General features: G+C 39.8%; 1 protein-coding gene across 4 annotated transcripts in view; it reads right to left on the bottom strand.

Annotated features, from left to right (window-relative positions):
• Nucleotides 1-15,249, bottom strand: part of LOC101739982 (chromatin-remodeling ATPase INO80) — a 35,729-nt gene extending 20,480 nt beyond the window's left edge. Inside the window, exons 1-9 of one of the 4 annotated variants that reach the window (XM_062669358.1) lie at nt 15,215-15,249; nt 14,602-14,916; nt 14,309-14,514; nt 13,418-13,621; nt 12,593-12,687; nt 11,859-12,054; nt 10,974-11,111; nt 10,429-10,625; nt 8,047-8,251 (exon numbers count right to left, since the gene is read on the bottom strand). In XM_062669358.1, coding sequence (XP_062525342.1) covers nt 8,047-8,251; nt 10,429-10,625; nt 10,974-11,111; nt 11,859-12,054; nt 12,593-12,687; nt 13,418-13,621; nt 14,309-14,514; nt 14,602-14,830 — 1,470 coding nt within the window. In that variant the 5' untranslated portion in view covers nt 14,831-14,916; nt 15,215-15,249. Of the gene's footprint in view, nt 1-8,046; nt 8,252-10,428; nt 10,626-10,973; nt 11,112-11,858; nt 12,055-12,592; nt 12,688-13,417; nt 13,622-14,308; nt 14,515-14,601 lie in introns of all 4 variants that reach the window. The other 3 variants (XM_062669357.1, XM_038011928.2, XM_038011927.2) reach the window with 3 other exon arrangements.
• Between the last annotated feature and the right edge of the window lie 416 nt (nt 15,250-15,665).

The following is a 15,665-nucleotide window of genomic DNA, read 5'->3' as shown; positions in this document are numbered from 1 at the left end:
ATTGTTTAAGATGTTATGAATATTTCAGTTTTGATTTCATCATTCAAATAACTTGAACTAAAGTTCAAGTTTTATCAAAAAAAATCTAATTAAGGCTGAGTTAAGTTCAGATTTTTATTTAAGCCTCTTACTGTAGTTTTTAAATTACATTTATGCGGATTGATGTTTCAAAGCTTTCAGATTTCAATTTTAAAATCTGAAATAATTAAGAACAGCGTCATCTACCGTTCACATTTGAAACAGAATTTAATTCGGTTTAAATTTGTAAAAGTTGATGTTGATTATTATTACACTAATTAATTGAGCGTTTCATTAGCTTTTAAGCTGAGTGACTATTTATAATTTATTTTTATTCTATTGTCTATTTTTGTTAAGTAATAAATGAGCAAAAAATAATACTTAACAAAAAGATATGAAATCCGAACAAAAACAGTTTCACTGTAAAAAATTGCGCCAAGTCCACGTTTATAAAACTCATCTCAATAACATTTGCACTTTACAAAAAAAATAAGACTTCAATAACTTTCATCCTCTACAAAAAGATGTGAAATACAAAAAAATACCAAGAATCCATCATAATGTTGAAAAAATAAAAATAATTTTTTGTTGAAAATAAAAAAATAAACAAAAAAATTATCGTACTTGGCGCACGTCATTGAGTACCCCAAATTTTTTCAGGATAAATAAACATCCTTTCAATGTTTAGAAATTTATAAGTCGGTCAACCTATGAAATGCATAAATGAAATTAATGAATTATTATTTCATAATAAGTTTTACAAAAGCTAGGTAAAATCGACATCTCATACGTATGTTATTTGAATTTTTTTAATTTCCCGCTCATCATTTATGATTTGAACTTAACACCCTCTCATGTTTGCTTATACAAACTACTTACGAGTCAATACGTATGCATACGTTGGCTTCAAAAAAATTAAAAAATTCGTATACATATATATGTATATGGGCTATTATATGCCAAATCGACCACTTTTGCGTTCGACCCCTTTAGATTCATTCAGCTGAAACTTTATTATTCTTTTCTACCCATTGAAAAACATTTTTGAGAATTTATATATTATATATATTTCAAAAAATTTGAAAATAGATATTTGTAATTATTAATACGAGTATTGAATGCGGGAAGTTCAATATGAATTTAGTGATATTCAAAGTATATGCATTTCGAACATCTCCTAAAGGATATACCTAGTCAGGTCATAAATTCTGTCACATGTTTAATGTAAAATAATTGAAAAAAGTTTATTCATTATGTAACCATTCATATACCAAAATGAACTTAACAAAACATAGATTCTTATGAAACTAAAGTTTATTCAAAATGACCTCCGTGATTTTGAATACAGGCCTTCAATCTGCGCGGCCAGTCGTCTATCACAGCACGAACGAGGTCCATGTCAATATCGGCGGCTGCCTTAATCAAGGATGTCTTGAGTGTCTCCAAATGGGGATGAGGCTTTGAGCACGCCTTTTCCTCCAAGTGTTGCCATATCTTGTAATCTAACGGATTCAAATCTGGACTGGAGGAGGGCCAGTCTTCGTGCCGGATGAAGTCGATTTCACGCGCCGCCAGCCAGTCTTGTGTGCTCTTCGCTCTATGAGCTGGCGCCAAATCTTGTTGGAATACCCAGTGCCTGTTATTGAACATGGTATGAGAAACAGGTTCCACAAGGTTCGTCAGGACTGTATTTTGATACACAACTGCATTCGTTTTTACACCTTTCTCACAAAAATGTACCTCTGTTAAGCCCCAATAAGAAACTCCCAACCATACCATGAGCGAGGATGGAAAATGACCTCGTTGGACACGCGGAATACGGTTGCTCGCTTCTTCACTACTGTGTGCGTACACCTTATCATTTTGTTTGTTGTAGCTCTCTTCTACGGTAAAAATTTTTTCATCCGAAAAAAGAATTTCCCGATATTTTTTTCCCGCGTACCGCTTCAACAAAGCGCGGCATCTCTTCAGTCTCAGGTCCATTAGACGAGCATTCAAACGATGTCCTGTTTTTCTTCGATATGCCCGAAGCCCTAAGTCTTCATTTAACACCCTTTTCACCGTGGTTCTGCTTAACCCCATCTGAAGGGCCAACAGTTTCTGCTTACGTTTGGGATTTCTATGAATTCGCGCCTTCACAGCTTTTATCACTGCTGGAGTCCTAACTGACCGAGGGCGACCACTTCTTGACCTGTCATCTACACTTGAGTCTTCATTGTATCGTTTGATGGTACGATAAACGAATCTTTTCGTTATATTCAAATTTTTCAGTATGTTAAAAATTTGAATTGGCGCGTAACCGCAACGATGCAACACAATAACTGCAACACGGTCTTCTTTAAGCGTCCAGTCCATATTTAAAAATGAGTAAAATTAGAATTTTTTTACACTTTTAGAAAAGTATACTTTTTTATTTTCATGAACAATTCGAAATTCGAATTGAATAAACTTTTTTGTGGCCAGCATTCTAAAAGAAAAGTTTTTACTGTGTGACAAATACTTATGACCTGACTAGTTATATACAAAAACCGACAATCAGCAGAATCTAACGAGCTAGCTCCAGCTAGCTCTGGCTCCAGCCGCTTGCTCCAGCCGCTTGCACCAGCCGCTAGCTCCAGCCGCTAGCTCCAGCCGCTAGCTCCAGCCGCTAGCTCCAGCAACTAGCTCCAGCCGCTTGCACAGCAACTAGCTCCAGCAACTAGCACCAGCCGCTAGCTCCAGCAACTAGCACCAGCCACTATTTCCAGCCGCTAGTTCCAGCATTTAGTACCAGCCGCTATTTCCAGCCGCTAGTTCCAGCATTTAGTACCAGCCGCTTGCACCAGCCGCTAGTTCCAGCCGTTAGCTCCAGCCGCTTGCACCAACTGCTAGCTCCAGCAACTAGCTCCAGCTGCTTGCACAGCAACTAGCACCAGCCGCTAGCTCCAGCAACAAGCCCCAGCCCTTAGCGCCAGCATTTTAGTACCAGCCGCTTGCACCCGCCGCTTGCGCCAGCCGCTTGCACCAGCCGCTAGCTCCAGCCGCTAGCTCCAGCCGCTTGCACCAACCGCTAGCTCCAGCAACTAGCTCCAGCCGCTTGCACAGCAACTAGCTCCAGCAACTAGCACCAGCCGCTAGCTCCAGCAACTAGCACCAGCCACTATTTCCAGCCGCTAGTTCCAGCATTTAGTACCAGCCGCTATTTCCAGCCGCTAGTTCCAGCATTTAGTACCAGCCGCTTGCACCAGCCGCTAGTTCCAGCCGTTAGCTCCAGCCGCTTGCACCAACTGCTAGCTCCAGCAACTAGCTCCAGCTGCTTGCACAGCAACTAGCACCAGCCGCTAGCTCCAGCAACAAGCCCCAGCCCTTAGCGCCAGCATTTTAGTACCAGCCGCTTGCACCCGCCGCTTGCGCCAGCCGCTTGCACCAGCCGCTAGCTCCAGCAACTAGCACCAGCCGCTAGTTCCAGCATTTAGTACCAACCGCTAGTTCCAGCATTTAGTACCAGCCGCTTGCACCAGCCGCTAGTTCCAGCCGCTAGCTCCAGCCGTTAGCTCCAGCCGCTTGCACCAACTGCTAGCTCCAGCAACTAGCTCCAGCCGCTAGCTCCAGCAACAAGCCCCAGCCGTTAGCGCCAGCATTTTAGTACCAGCCGCTTGCACCCGCCGCTTGCGCCAGCCGCTAGCTCCAGCAACTTGCACCAGCCGCTAGCTCCAGCCGCTTGGACCAACAACTAGCTCCAGCAACTAGCTCCAGCCGCTTGCACAGCAACTAGCGCCAGCCGCTAGCTCCAGCAACTAGCACCAGCCGCTAGCTCTAGCAACAAGCCCCAGTCGTTAGCGCCAGCATTTTAGTACCAGCCGCTTGCACCCGCCGCTTGCGCCAGCCGCTTGCACCAGCCGCTAGCTCCAGCCGCTAGCTCCAGCCGCTAGCTCCAGCCGCTTGCACCAGCCGCTAGCTCCAGCCGCTAGCTCCAGCCGCTTGCACCAACCGCTAGCTCCAGCAATTTGCACCAGCCGCTAGCACCAGCCGCTAGTTCCAGCATTTAGTACCAACCGCTAGTTCCAGCATTTAGTACCAACCGCTAGTTCCAGCATTTAGTACCAGCCGCTTGCACCAGCCGCTAGTTCCAGCCGCTAGCTCCAGCCGTTATCTCCAGCCGCTTGCACCAACTGCTAGCTCCAGCAACTAGCTCCAGCCGCTTGCACAGCAACTAGCACCAGCCGCTAGCTCTAGCAACAAGCCCCAGTCGTTAGCGCCAGCATTTTAGTACCAGCCGCTTGCACCCGCCGCTTGCGCCAGCCGCTTGCACCAGCCGCTAGCTCCAGCAACTTGCACCAGCCGCTAGCTCCAGCAACATGCACCAGCCGCTAGCTCCAGCCACTAGCTCCAGCAACTAGCACCAGCCGCTAGCTCCAGCCGCTTGGACCAACTACTAGCTCCAGCAAATAGCTCCAGCCGCTTGCACAGCAACTAGCACCAGCCGCTAGTTCCAGCAACTAGCACCAGCCGCTAGCTCCAGCAACTAGCACCAGCCGCTTGCACAGCAACTAGCACCAGCCGCTAGCTCCAGCAACTAGTACCAGCCGCTAGCTCCAGCAACTTGCACCAGCCGCTAGCTCCAGCAAATTGCACCAGCCGCTAGCTCCAGCAACTTGCACCAGCCGCTAGCTCCAGCCACTAGCTCCAGCAACTAGCACCAGCCGCTAGCTCCAGCAACTAGCACCAGCCGCTTGCACCATTCGCTAGCCCCAACCGCTTGCACCAGCCGCTTGCACCATTCGCTAGCCCCAACCGCTTGCACCAGCCGCTAGTTCCAGCCGCTAGCTCCAGCCGCTTACACCAGCAACTAGCACCAGCCTCTATTTCTAGCCGCTAGTTCCAGCATTTAGTACCAGCCGCTTGCACCAGAAACTAGCACCAGCCGCTATTTCCAGCCGCTAGTTCCAGCATTTAGTACCAGCCGCTTGCACCAGCCGCTAGTTCCAGCCGCTAGCACCAGCAGCTTGCTCTAGCAACAAGCCCCAGTCGTTAGTGCCAGCATTTTAGTACCAGCCGCTTGCACCCGCCGCTTGCGCCAGCCGCTTGCACCAGCCGCTAGCTCCAGCAACTTGCACCAGCCGCTAGCTCCAGCAACTAGCACCAGCCGCTTGCACCAGCCGCTAGCTCCAGCCGCTTGCTCCAGCAACTAGCACCAGCCGCTAGCTCTAGCAACAAGCCCCAGTCGTTAGCACCAGCATTTTAGTACCAGCCGCTTGCACCAGCCGCTTGCACCAGCCGCTTGCACCAGCCGCTAGCTCCAGCAACTTGCACCAGCCGCTAGCACCAGCCGCTTGCACCAGCCGCTAGCTCCAGCCGCTTGCACCAGCCGCTTGCACAGCAACTAGCACCAGCCGCTAGCTCCAGCAACTAGCACCAGCCGCTAGCTCCAGCAACAAGCCCCAGCCGCTAGCTCCAGCAACAAGCCCCAGCCGTTAGCGCCAGCATTTTAGTACCAGCCGCTTTCATCCGCCGCTCGCGCCAGCCGCTTGCACCAGCCGCTAGCTCCAGCAACTAGCACCAGCCGCTAGCTCCAGCCGCTTGCACCAGCCGCTAGCTCCAGCCGCTTGCACCAACCGCTAGCTCCAGCAACTTGCACCAGCCGCTAGCTCCAGCCACTAGCTCCAGCAACTAGCACCAGCCGCTAGCCCCAGCAACTAGCACCAGCCGCTAGCTCTAGCAACAAGCCCCAGCCGTTAGCGCCAGCATTTTAGTACCAGCCGCTTGCACCCGAAATGCATCTCCTCCCTACGCATCACATATCACGCTACTACTTTCAATACCGACAGAAACAGAAGCGCTAACATAATTTGATGTTAATTGAATACATGTGCGTGTATATAGCTCTGTCTCAATTTCTCATAAAACGCTAACAAGAGCGAAAAAGACAACCTGGGTAACTTTTTACAGCTTTCACTGTATATTAAAGCAAAATGGTTTTTTTCTCGGGTTGAAATTCTTCCGAAAAAATTTGGGGTACTCAATGACGCGCGCCAAGTACGATAAATATTTTTGAAGTGAAAACTTCTTTAGAATCGTTGTGATTTCAAACCGGATGCAACGGAAAAAACGACAGGTAAGAGACATAAATACAAAAATGTGTAGGATGAAGCCAGCAAAGAATGAGACAGAAATATACATACTATTTAATACAGCGCCATCTGTGAGATTTTTTAATACTAACGTGTGTATGAAAGCTCTTGTAGTGAATTTTAATTTAGGATTATACGTGAAATTAAAATATCAATTTACAGAGGGCGCTACCTTACAATTATTTACTAATGACAAAATTTTACATATACTTAAGAAGTTTAGGATAATTGTATTTTAATTTTGGAAGGTTTCACTTCTACCACGTGTGAATTGCCCACATGTATTTTTTTTTTTTAATTTTCAATTATTTATTTTTTTATTTTTTCAACATTATGACGGTTTCTTGGTATTTTTTTGTATTTCACATCTTTTTGTAGGGAATGAAAGTTATTGAAGTCTTATTTTTTTTGTAAAGTGCAAATGTTATTGAGATGAGTTTTATAAACGTGGACTTGGCGCAATTTTTTTACAGTAAAACTGTTTTTGTTCGGATTTCATATCTTTTGTTAAGTATTATTTTTTGCTCATTTATTACTTAACAAAAATAGACAATAGAATAAAAATAAATTATAAATAGTCACTCAGCTTAAAAGCTAATGAAACGCTCAATTAATTAGTGTAATAATAATCAACATCAACTTTTACAAATTTAAACCGAATTAAATTCTGTTTCAAATGTGAACGGTAGATGACGCTGTTCTTAATTATTTCAGATTTTAAAATTGAGACCTGAAAGCTTTGAAACATCAATCCGCATAAAGCTCAGCCTTAATTAGAATTTTTTTCGGAATTCAGTAGTAAAGTTCAAGTTATTTTGATGAAATCAAAACTGAAATATTCATAACATCTTAAAAAATCACCTACGAATAAATATTATTTATTCAGTAGACTATCACGACGGTTTTATAGTTTTGGGAAGGGATTTTTTGTAACGCCATCTCGTGAAGTATTTCGGTATTACATTAATATAAAATAATTAATAATTGGGAATTTAATTGTTTTTATGATCGAACAATCACCAATAGTCGTCGAACAAACGATAATTGATCAAAATGAAGTAATCTGAGCGATAAAAATAAAGATATCTAGTAAAGGGGGCTCAGTTAACGATGATCATTTATTTAATTAATTATAAAGAAACAAAAGACGAACAAACAATTTTTATATTCGAACATTAACGAACAAACGACGAACAAATAATTATTAATAAAAAAATCCGAAAATAAAAAAAGGGGGCCAAATTTACAGAGCCGCCCGATATAGAGACTCAACAAACACATTCATCTTTCATGTCAATGAAAAGTTATTCCTCTTTTTAATTGTTATTATTGAAGTCATCGTGGCCTAAGGGATAAAGACGTCCGGTGCATTCGTGTTGAGCGATGTATCGGTGTTCAAATCCCAAGCGGGGGTACCAATTTTTCTAATGAAATATGTACTCGACAAATGTTAATGATTAACTTCCGTGGTGAAGGAATACCGTCATGTAATAAAAATCAAACCCGCAAAATTATATTTTTCGTAATTACTGGTGGTAGGAGCTCTTGTGAGTCCGCGCGGGTAGGTACCATCACTCCACGCTTTTTTTTACAATAAAATATATATTATTTACACTATTTTCAATTTAAATTTATTTAAATTTATTTTTAATTTTTTAGTTGAATTTTATATATAGCTTGTTTTTTAGTTTTTTTAACTTATTATTTATTTTTCATTTTTTAGTTGAATTTCAGTTTTTTAAATATATTTTTTTTTATAATATTAAATGTCATCGGTCCTCGATAAATATACAAAGTTTTAATGAAATCTTGCCGTTTAAAGTGGGGCAAAATCGCGTCTAAAGGAGTCAGTTACAAACATGAGAAACAAGTGAAGCTAATATAAAGCGTGTAATAAAGGTCAAAGTCCGGCGGTTACCTGATCGTACAAGTTGGCCAGCCAGTTCATTCCCTTGAGCTGGTAACCCTTGAGCGTCCCGCGAAAGATGTGCGGCTGGTCGTGGTCGCTGGCGCGGCGGCGCGGCTCGGCGGCGCGCGCGCTCGCGTCGAACAGCTCGGTGCGGGCGCGGTCCGCGCGGAACGCCTCGCGAGCGTTGCGGGACGCGCGCGCCTTCATCTCTTCGCTGCCAAATTAAATTAAAGGCTTCGTCAAACAGAACGCGTACTTAGCGCGCATCAAAGCGCTAAGCGGACGGCGCGCTATGACGCCGGGATGTGTTGTACTACTATGGTAATATACTGTCAAACAAAGCGCCAGCGCTAGCAGTACGCAATGCTCTATTGCGGCGTTAGGACGCATTGATGTCAGGCGTTGTAATTTTTTACAAATTTTATTTTAGAGTCCCAGTGAATGTGTATTAAAATACTGGATAATGCCCGAAAAATTTATAGAATTAGTTAAGAAATACCCATGTTTATACAATGCCACATCCGAATCACTCGAACACTTAAAACTTTTAAATTTTCACACTGCTATCGAAAGGTACTATAATTTGGCGTTACGTTGCATCAAGGAGCGTTGGGCTCATCTAGTCAATTTGTGTGACATGAAAAAAGCGCGACATTAAAACGCAGCGCTAAGTACGCGTTCTGTTTGACGAAGCCTTTAATTATATCTTTATAACGACGACAAGATTGATTATAACATTTTAAAACGGACACGTGTTGGGACATCATTGTGAATTGTTTTATTTTATCATCTTTCAATGATTTACGTTGTCAAAACGTCAACAGATAAAGTACGTTGCAAAGTATATCCTATAGGAAATGTAACCCAAGGCGGGTTGACGTAAAGCAGGCTACCGATCAAAAAACTGAAGTAAAATACTTGTGCCGCATGATAAGAGACACACCTGACTCCACATAAGGTGGGGTATGGGCCAGAAGAAGACACATGATCTAAAAACTACTTATAGAAAATCTTAATTAAATTAAAACGCACATTTTAAATAACAAACAAAATATTATAAATCAATTTTTCTTTTACGTTAAACTTATTATTATGTTATTATGTTTATAAATTCAATAAACAATGCAAAGTGTTGTTCTTTTTAGTGTAAAATATTTTCATTTGCAAATAATTTTTTGTTATATTATAACAATGGTTTTAGGGAATTATTAGGGAATGGTTGTAAGAATAAACTATTTTTTTATAATACATTTAAAATATTCCTTTCGTATATGTCAAAGAGATTATATTATTGTACTAGCTGACCCGGCAAACGTTGTGTTGCCTTAAATAAGTTTCTAGGGAAATTCTACTGTAGAAAAAAAAACCTCCTTTAACCACATAATACCTCATTATAAACAAAAAAAAATATTCAAAAAAATCACTTAGGCGTATGAAAAACAGATAGTAGCCGATTCTCAGACCTACTGAACATACTATTGATACACAAATAAAACCAAAAAAACATGGCTGAAAAATGTATAGTATTGTATAGCTCTCAAATATATTAGGTGTATAATCTATGATGTATAGTGAGTACGTAAGACAGGAGACCGGCTTCGTCCTCATCCCTACTACGTGATGTTTGCTGGATGAGTGGTGACACCTGGCGGGGATAGCTGATCGATTGATAGTTGATCAGTAGTCGACCGCCGAGGGCGGGAGATCAAATTCAATTTAAAAAAAATCATAATTAAAGGAACTTGATATTATAAACTCTGAATAAGAATTTATCGTACTACAATTATGATATTTGATTGCCATCTTGCAACCTTATTGCGGATCTGTGCATAGAATAAAAAAAATATTAATCGGGATGGAAAAATAGGGGTTGATCGTATAAGAGTGAAAATTGAGAGTAATAAGATTTTTTTTATTTTAGGTCATGACAAAACAAAATAAAAAACTTGCCGAAAAAATTAAAGTTTATAATTAACAAATAAAAAATAGGGGTTGATCATAGAGGGATGAAAAATTGAGAGTAACATCAGATTTTTTATTTTAATTCATGACAAAATAACAATGAAAATCTTGCCAAAAAAATTAAAGTTTATAATTAACCAATAAAAAATAGGGGTAGAAGGGTGAAAATTGAGGATTGTATGTATTTTTGTATGTTGTATCATAAAAAAATTGAAATTAAAAATTTTGTCAAAAAAATAAAAAAAATTTTTTTGGGATGGACTACCCCTAACATTTAGGGGGATGAAAAATAGATGTTGGCCGATTCTCATAAATACCGGATAAGCACAAAAAATTTCATCAAAATCGGTCAAGCCGTTTCGGAGGAGTATGGCAACGAAAACTGTGACACGAGAATTTTATATATTAGATTATAGCTTTCAATCTCACCTGTCGTAACAATCTATAGAAGCCAGCCTGGGATCTCGGTCTTCGTCCAGTTGCCTGAGTATATGATCGGCTCCGGTGTCGCTGTCCTCCACTGCACTCATCTTCCGCTGCATGAAGTGAGCGTACAGCTCGGTTTGCGTTATCAAAAAATTCAATTTGCGACGTTGACGCTTTGCTTCCATCAATTCTACGTCCATCTGTTGAACACAAACACTTTTGAGAATCACTGAGTCAACCGAAGACCAGGTTTTTATTTTTTTATTGCTTAGATGGGTGGTCGAGCTCACAGCCCACCTGGTGTTAAGTGGTTACTGAAGCCCATAGACACAACGTAAATGCGCCACCCACCTTGAGATACAAGTTCTAAGGTCTCAAGTATAGTTACAACGGCTGCCCCACCCTTCAAACCGAAACGCATTACTGTTTCACGGCAGAAATAGACAGGGTGGTTGTATCCACCCGCGCGGACTCACAAGAGGTCCTACCACCAGTAAAAAGTAAGTAAGTAAGTAAGTTGTCCGGGGCCGGGCGACGCGCGTGCAGACCTTGCGTTGTTCTTCGGCTTCTTTTTCCATCCGCCTCCTGGTCTCTCGCTCGGCGCGGTCGTACCTGCGCCAGTAGGCCTGCATCTCGCGACTCAGCCGCTTGCAACGCCACACGGTCTCTTTCATGTTCTTCTGACTCTAGAAATTTTTTTTTGCAACATTCAAACCTCTGATTTAGGTAATTAGGTCTGTACATTGGAATTAAGAGATACACCAGTATAAATCACTACATAGTATAAAACAAAGTCGCTTTCTCTGTCCCTATATCCCTATGTATGTTTAAATCGTTAAAACTACATAACGGATTTGATGGGGGTTTTTTTAATAGATAGAATGATTGAAGAGGAAGGTTTATATGTATAATAACATCCATTAAATGGTGGAGAAATCAATAATAATTTACAGTTTCCGAAGCGAAGCGAGGGCGGGTCGCTAGTAGATATATAATAGATAGATAATAAAAGTATACAGACATCATTTGTCGTGTTGTTTGTTTTTAGAGGACCAAAAAAAAATTGTCTGGTATCTATTCCTTATTGTTTAGGACGATCCACAATTGATGATTTCGCCGTGAAGTTGTAGATTACGATTTATTGCTTAAATGCTCGATACTACACTTTTTAATGTTAAAGCCGAACTTTCCAGAAGACATCATCAAATGAGCCAACCATAGCGAATAATAAATTTTGAAGTTTTTCCATGTTGTTTGTTTATTTGATGTTTATTTTTGCCATAACCAAACACATATCCATTCAATCAATCAATGAAATTAGTTAGCCAACACGAAATAAAAATGCAAATATCTGCTTTGTATTCTCAGACTAATATTGAATGGGTCGAAAGCTTATCACTTCATCTGAACAAATAAATAACGTACATAATTACCTGCATAGCAATATGCCGCCAATGCTTACAACACAAAGTAGCTAATCTTTTCCTCTGAAGTGTAACTTCTCTATGAGTGGCTGCTCTTGCTCTTTGTACTTTACCCAATTCCTTCTTTACGAGCAAAAGCCAGTGTCGACGCCTTCGTGCTGTTAGCGCTTCGGGACTCTTCAACGTCGATAACTTTTTACGCCCCCTATGTAACATATATCAAAACATCCCTTAAGTTAGTATAAAGGAAATATAAAGGTATTTTTTTAAGCAACAAAAAAAAAAAAAAGGACGCAACACCACTTTTTTTTTCAACTTATCATGTCAATTTAGTGATGCGTATTTTGCATAAAATTAGGATTAAATTTACATGTACAAAGTATCTATATTACATTGAAATTTATATATATATATATATTATTTAATATATATGAGTCGTCTATTATCAAAGGTGGCAATCTGTGCATTTGGACAAATTTTTTTTATTGATATGTCATTACAGATTGATTTGAATATAATCATCTCCTTCAAAGAATATGGTTCAAAACCTGCATTAAATAAAGGTTAATAGTTAACCTGTTATTTATCTAAGATGTCGTTCCGAAGAGTTTTGTGACTGCCAATGGAATACAAAGTCAATAATTCGTTTTTCTGATTTACCAATCACTGTCCAAAAGTCAGATTGCCGGCTTTGATAATAGTCGACTCATATGTAGTATATTTTTTACATTGACAAATCTTACCTGGCCCCCTGTTTATCATTAGCTATGCTAAAATCATCTGGATCATTCTCTTCCTTCAGATGCCGTAACTGTTCCTCCCAATCAACTCCGTCAGGCTGAAATAAATAATTGTTTTTCTTTGTTTTATGACAAGCTTAATTATGAAATACAAGATTACTATTAGACTTATTATTGCCTTTGTAGACAGATGAGCATACGTCCCACTTTAAGATAAGTGGTTAACGTCGCTCATTAACTTCCTAATGCCAACATCACAACCAAGTGAAAAAGAATAATGCTATCAACATTTTTTATTGCAGTGATCTTAGGACTATAGAACTTATGTATATAACCAATTAAGGTAGTTGATCATACAAATTCTATGACGACTTATGACTGTGCAGTATCTACTCTTTACATTACAATGGAAATGCTTTGCGTTTTTTAATTTTTCATTACTTCGTATTATACACATAATACTACTACGAATATTTGATTTTTTGGTGGATAACTACAAAGGGAAGTTCTTCCACTGAGAGGGTGAGATTTCTCAAATCAACGCAAAATCAATGCGACAGTCCAAATGCTATTGCTTGGAGCTTGTATATTATATCCCAGCTTAGCTTGAAAATTTTGTAAGCAAGATTCAGGCATATGTTAGATATCTTGTGTTGTATAATAGCTACTGCCACAATTTTTGGCACAAACTTGTCTTGTACTACTGCAGAGACAAATTGCTTTTGGAGAACATTTACTTATTTTGTTATAATAAATAGGATTTGGATATTAATAAATTGGATATTAAATTGGAATAGCCATTTTGGCAGGTATTGTTACTTAACTCACCAAATCATTACTTTCATTACACCGTGCATCTCGAAGTCTTCCCCTTCTAGATTTACTAAAGCCCCTAGTAGACCCTCTCTCGGATGGACGACCTCGACGGCCTCTACTTCCCGGTAGTTGAGGCATGGGTCGACTGACACGGCGTTCAGGGTACCGATCCACAGTAGACAAAACACCAGCCCCATAGTACATGTAGCGGGTGTTCTAATTAAAGAAAATTTTCGACACTTTGTTTATTGCCTAACTTGTGAGAATGTTTTCCAACTGCATTACTTATATGCCAATTTGATTTAAAATTATAGACAAATTTTATTGGTAACACTTGCATATTAAACAGTTTAGGGTTCTATTTATTCTTCAAGGTCAGCATCATTCACTTAGTGGTTTTCGTGTGAAATGATTGCAGATGTTTAACTCTCAATGTGTGAAGACAAAGGACTATAACAATAGTTATCAGTCTGGTTTGAGACCATAATGTTCTATTTTAAAACTAGCCTTGTATTTTTTTCTACTTATCTCAATTAATATTCATCCATTGATAGAAACAAGTACCATGGTAAGAGATGATGTAGGCCCACACTGGTAGGTCTTGGTGTGCCTCTTTTTACAAGAAATAAGGTAATCACTTATCATCAAATAAACCTTTAGTTTCTTCTATTGGTTTTATTAAGATTATTGAGCACCTATTTTATATGCTTTTTGTTGTCATCACTACTATTTTTTTAGAGTAATTATAAAAATAGTCACATTAAATATCTATAATAGTACTAATTATAAATAATTCAGAAATCATTGAAATCATAAATATCTGTCGTTACGCCTTTAGAGGTTTATTTACTCATTCATATTCATTTTAATTGCTGTCTTGTCTTAAAAAAACCTTACACTTACTGTAGGATCTTTATAATAACGTCTAGCATATCTGTTATGGTATCTCCTTTCTTTCAATATTCTTTTTAATCTAAGCTCTTTTGACTCTGTCGTTTCATCATCTGTACTTGTTTCGGATTCAGAAGAGAGAAGAACATCTCTTATCCACTGTCTTTCTTCTCCAACGGAAGAGAAATTGTAGAGGCGAAGTCGGTCACTTTGTCGTTCTGTAAAACATTTAATTCGGTTTTTACAATTGATTTTGTGTGAATTGATTTATTAGGTTTGTAGTGCTGTGCATGATTAACACTGACCTTGTTTCGTTGTGACAACACCGTGCAGAATTCGGTCATTCCTGGATATTTCATTAATTAAAGATTTAGAATCGTCGTCGCTGTCGGATTGATCATCAGAATTCAGTATCCTCTCTACTTGACTAACGAACGAGCGTATATCCAGTGCAGCCTCTAACCGCTGTATATGTACGGGCCTAGCAACCTCATGTTTCTTCAGCACTGTATTCCTGGCTAGCTTTTCAGACATTGCACTTTAATATACGGGGAAACAATAAATGCCGTGAACCAAAACTTACGATGACCTTCCCTTATTTAGTTTAGTCATTGGGATAACTGAAAATTAGGAAATATTACGCCTAGAAGAAGTTATACTACTTTTCTAAGATAAGACGGGGAAGAGCATATATTTTTAATATTACATTTTACACAGTATTTCTAGTTAGTAGGTATTTAATATTTCTTAATGATACGTGCTGAAGCTGGGCAGACTGACATTTCTTTAAAAATAGCTAGAGTTGTACCTTTAGCTCCTGAGTGAGTGATTTAAAAGAGCTATATCAGTACGGACTACGGATTACGGATGTATGACGACGGGAACATAGGATGATTACGGATATAATGTGTCACTCACCCGAATATAGCACCGAATTTATCATAGCTCATTGACTTCTTCGGAGCATGGAATGTTGAAGTCGGCGTGGCTAATAGGCTTATTACACTTGGCTGAATTCAGACGACTGAATTCAGTCGCTACTGAATTCAGTCAAGTGTAATAGCATTAAGTAAGTTAGTCTACTGAATTCAGTAGCGAGGATGGTTTCTGACTGAATGAATCATTTAGAAGCCTAATTAGAAACGAATTAAGGAAGGTGTAATCGCCTTTAGTTACTAAATGGTTTCATTCAGTCGTCCCATAGCTCTCCGGGCGTAAGGACGTTTTAGTTTGTTTTTTTGCTTCCGAATAAAAAGTATGAATTTCGGTTGCCTTTATTTAATGTGCCAGACATTTATAAATAGCCCGACATGTTTCAGGGATAGTTTTTTTCATCAGGGGATGGGATATTGAAGAACTAAATTTTAAA

The sequence above is a fragment of the Bombyx mori genome, chromosome 7 (genome assembly GCF_030269925.1).
Source record: "Bombyx mori chromosome 7, ASM3026992v2".
NCBI classification, from domain to species: domain Eukaryota; kingdom Metazoa; phylum Arthropoda; class Insecta; order Lepidoptera; family Bombycidae; genus Bombyx; species Bombyx mori.
This window is presented reverse-complemented; position numbering and strand designations above follow the sequence as displayed.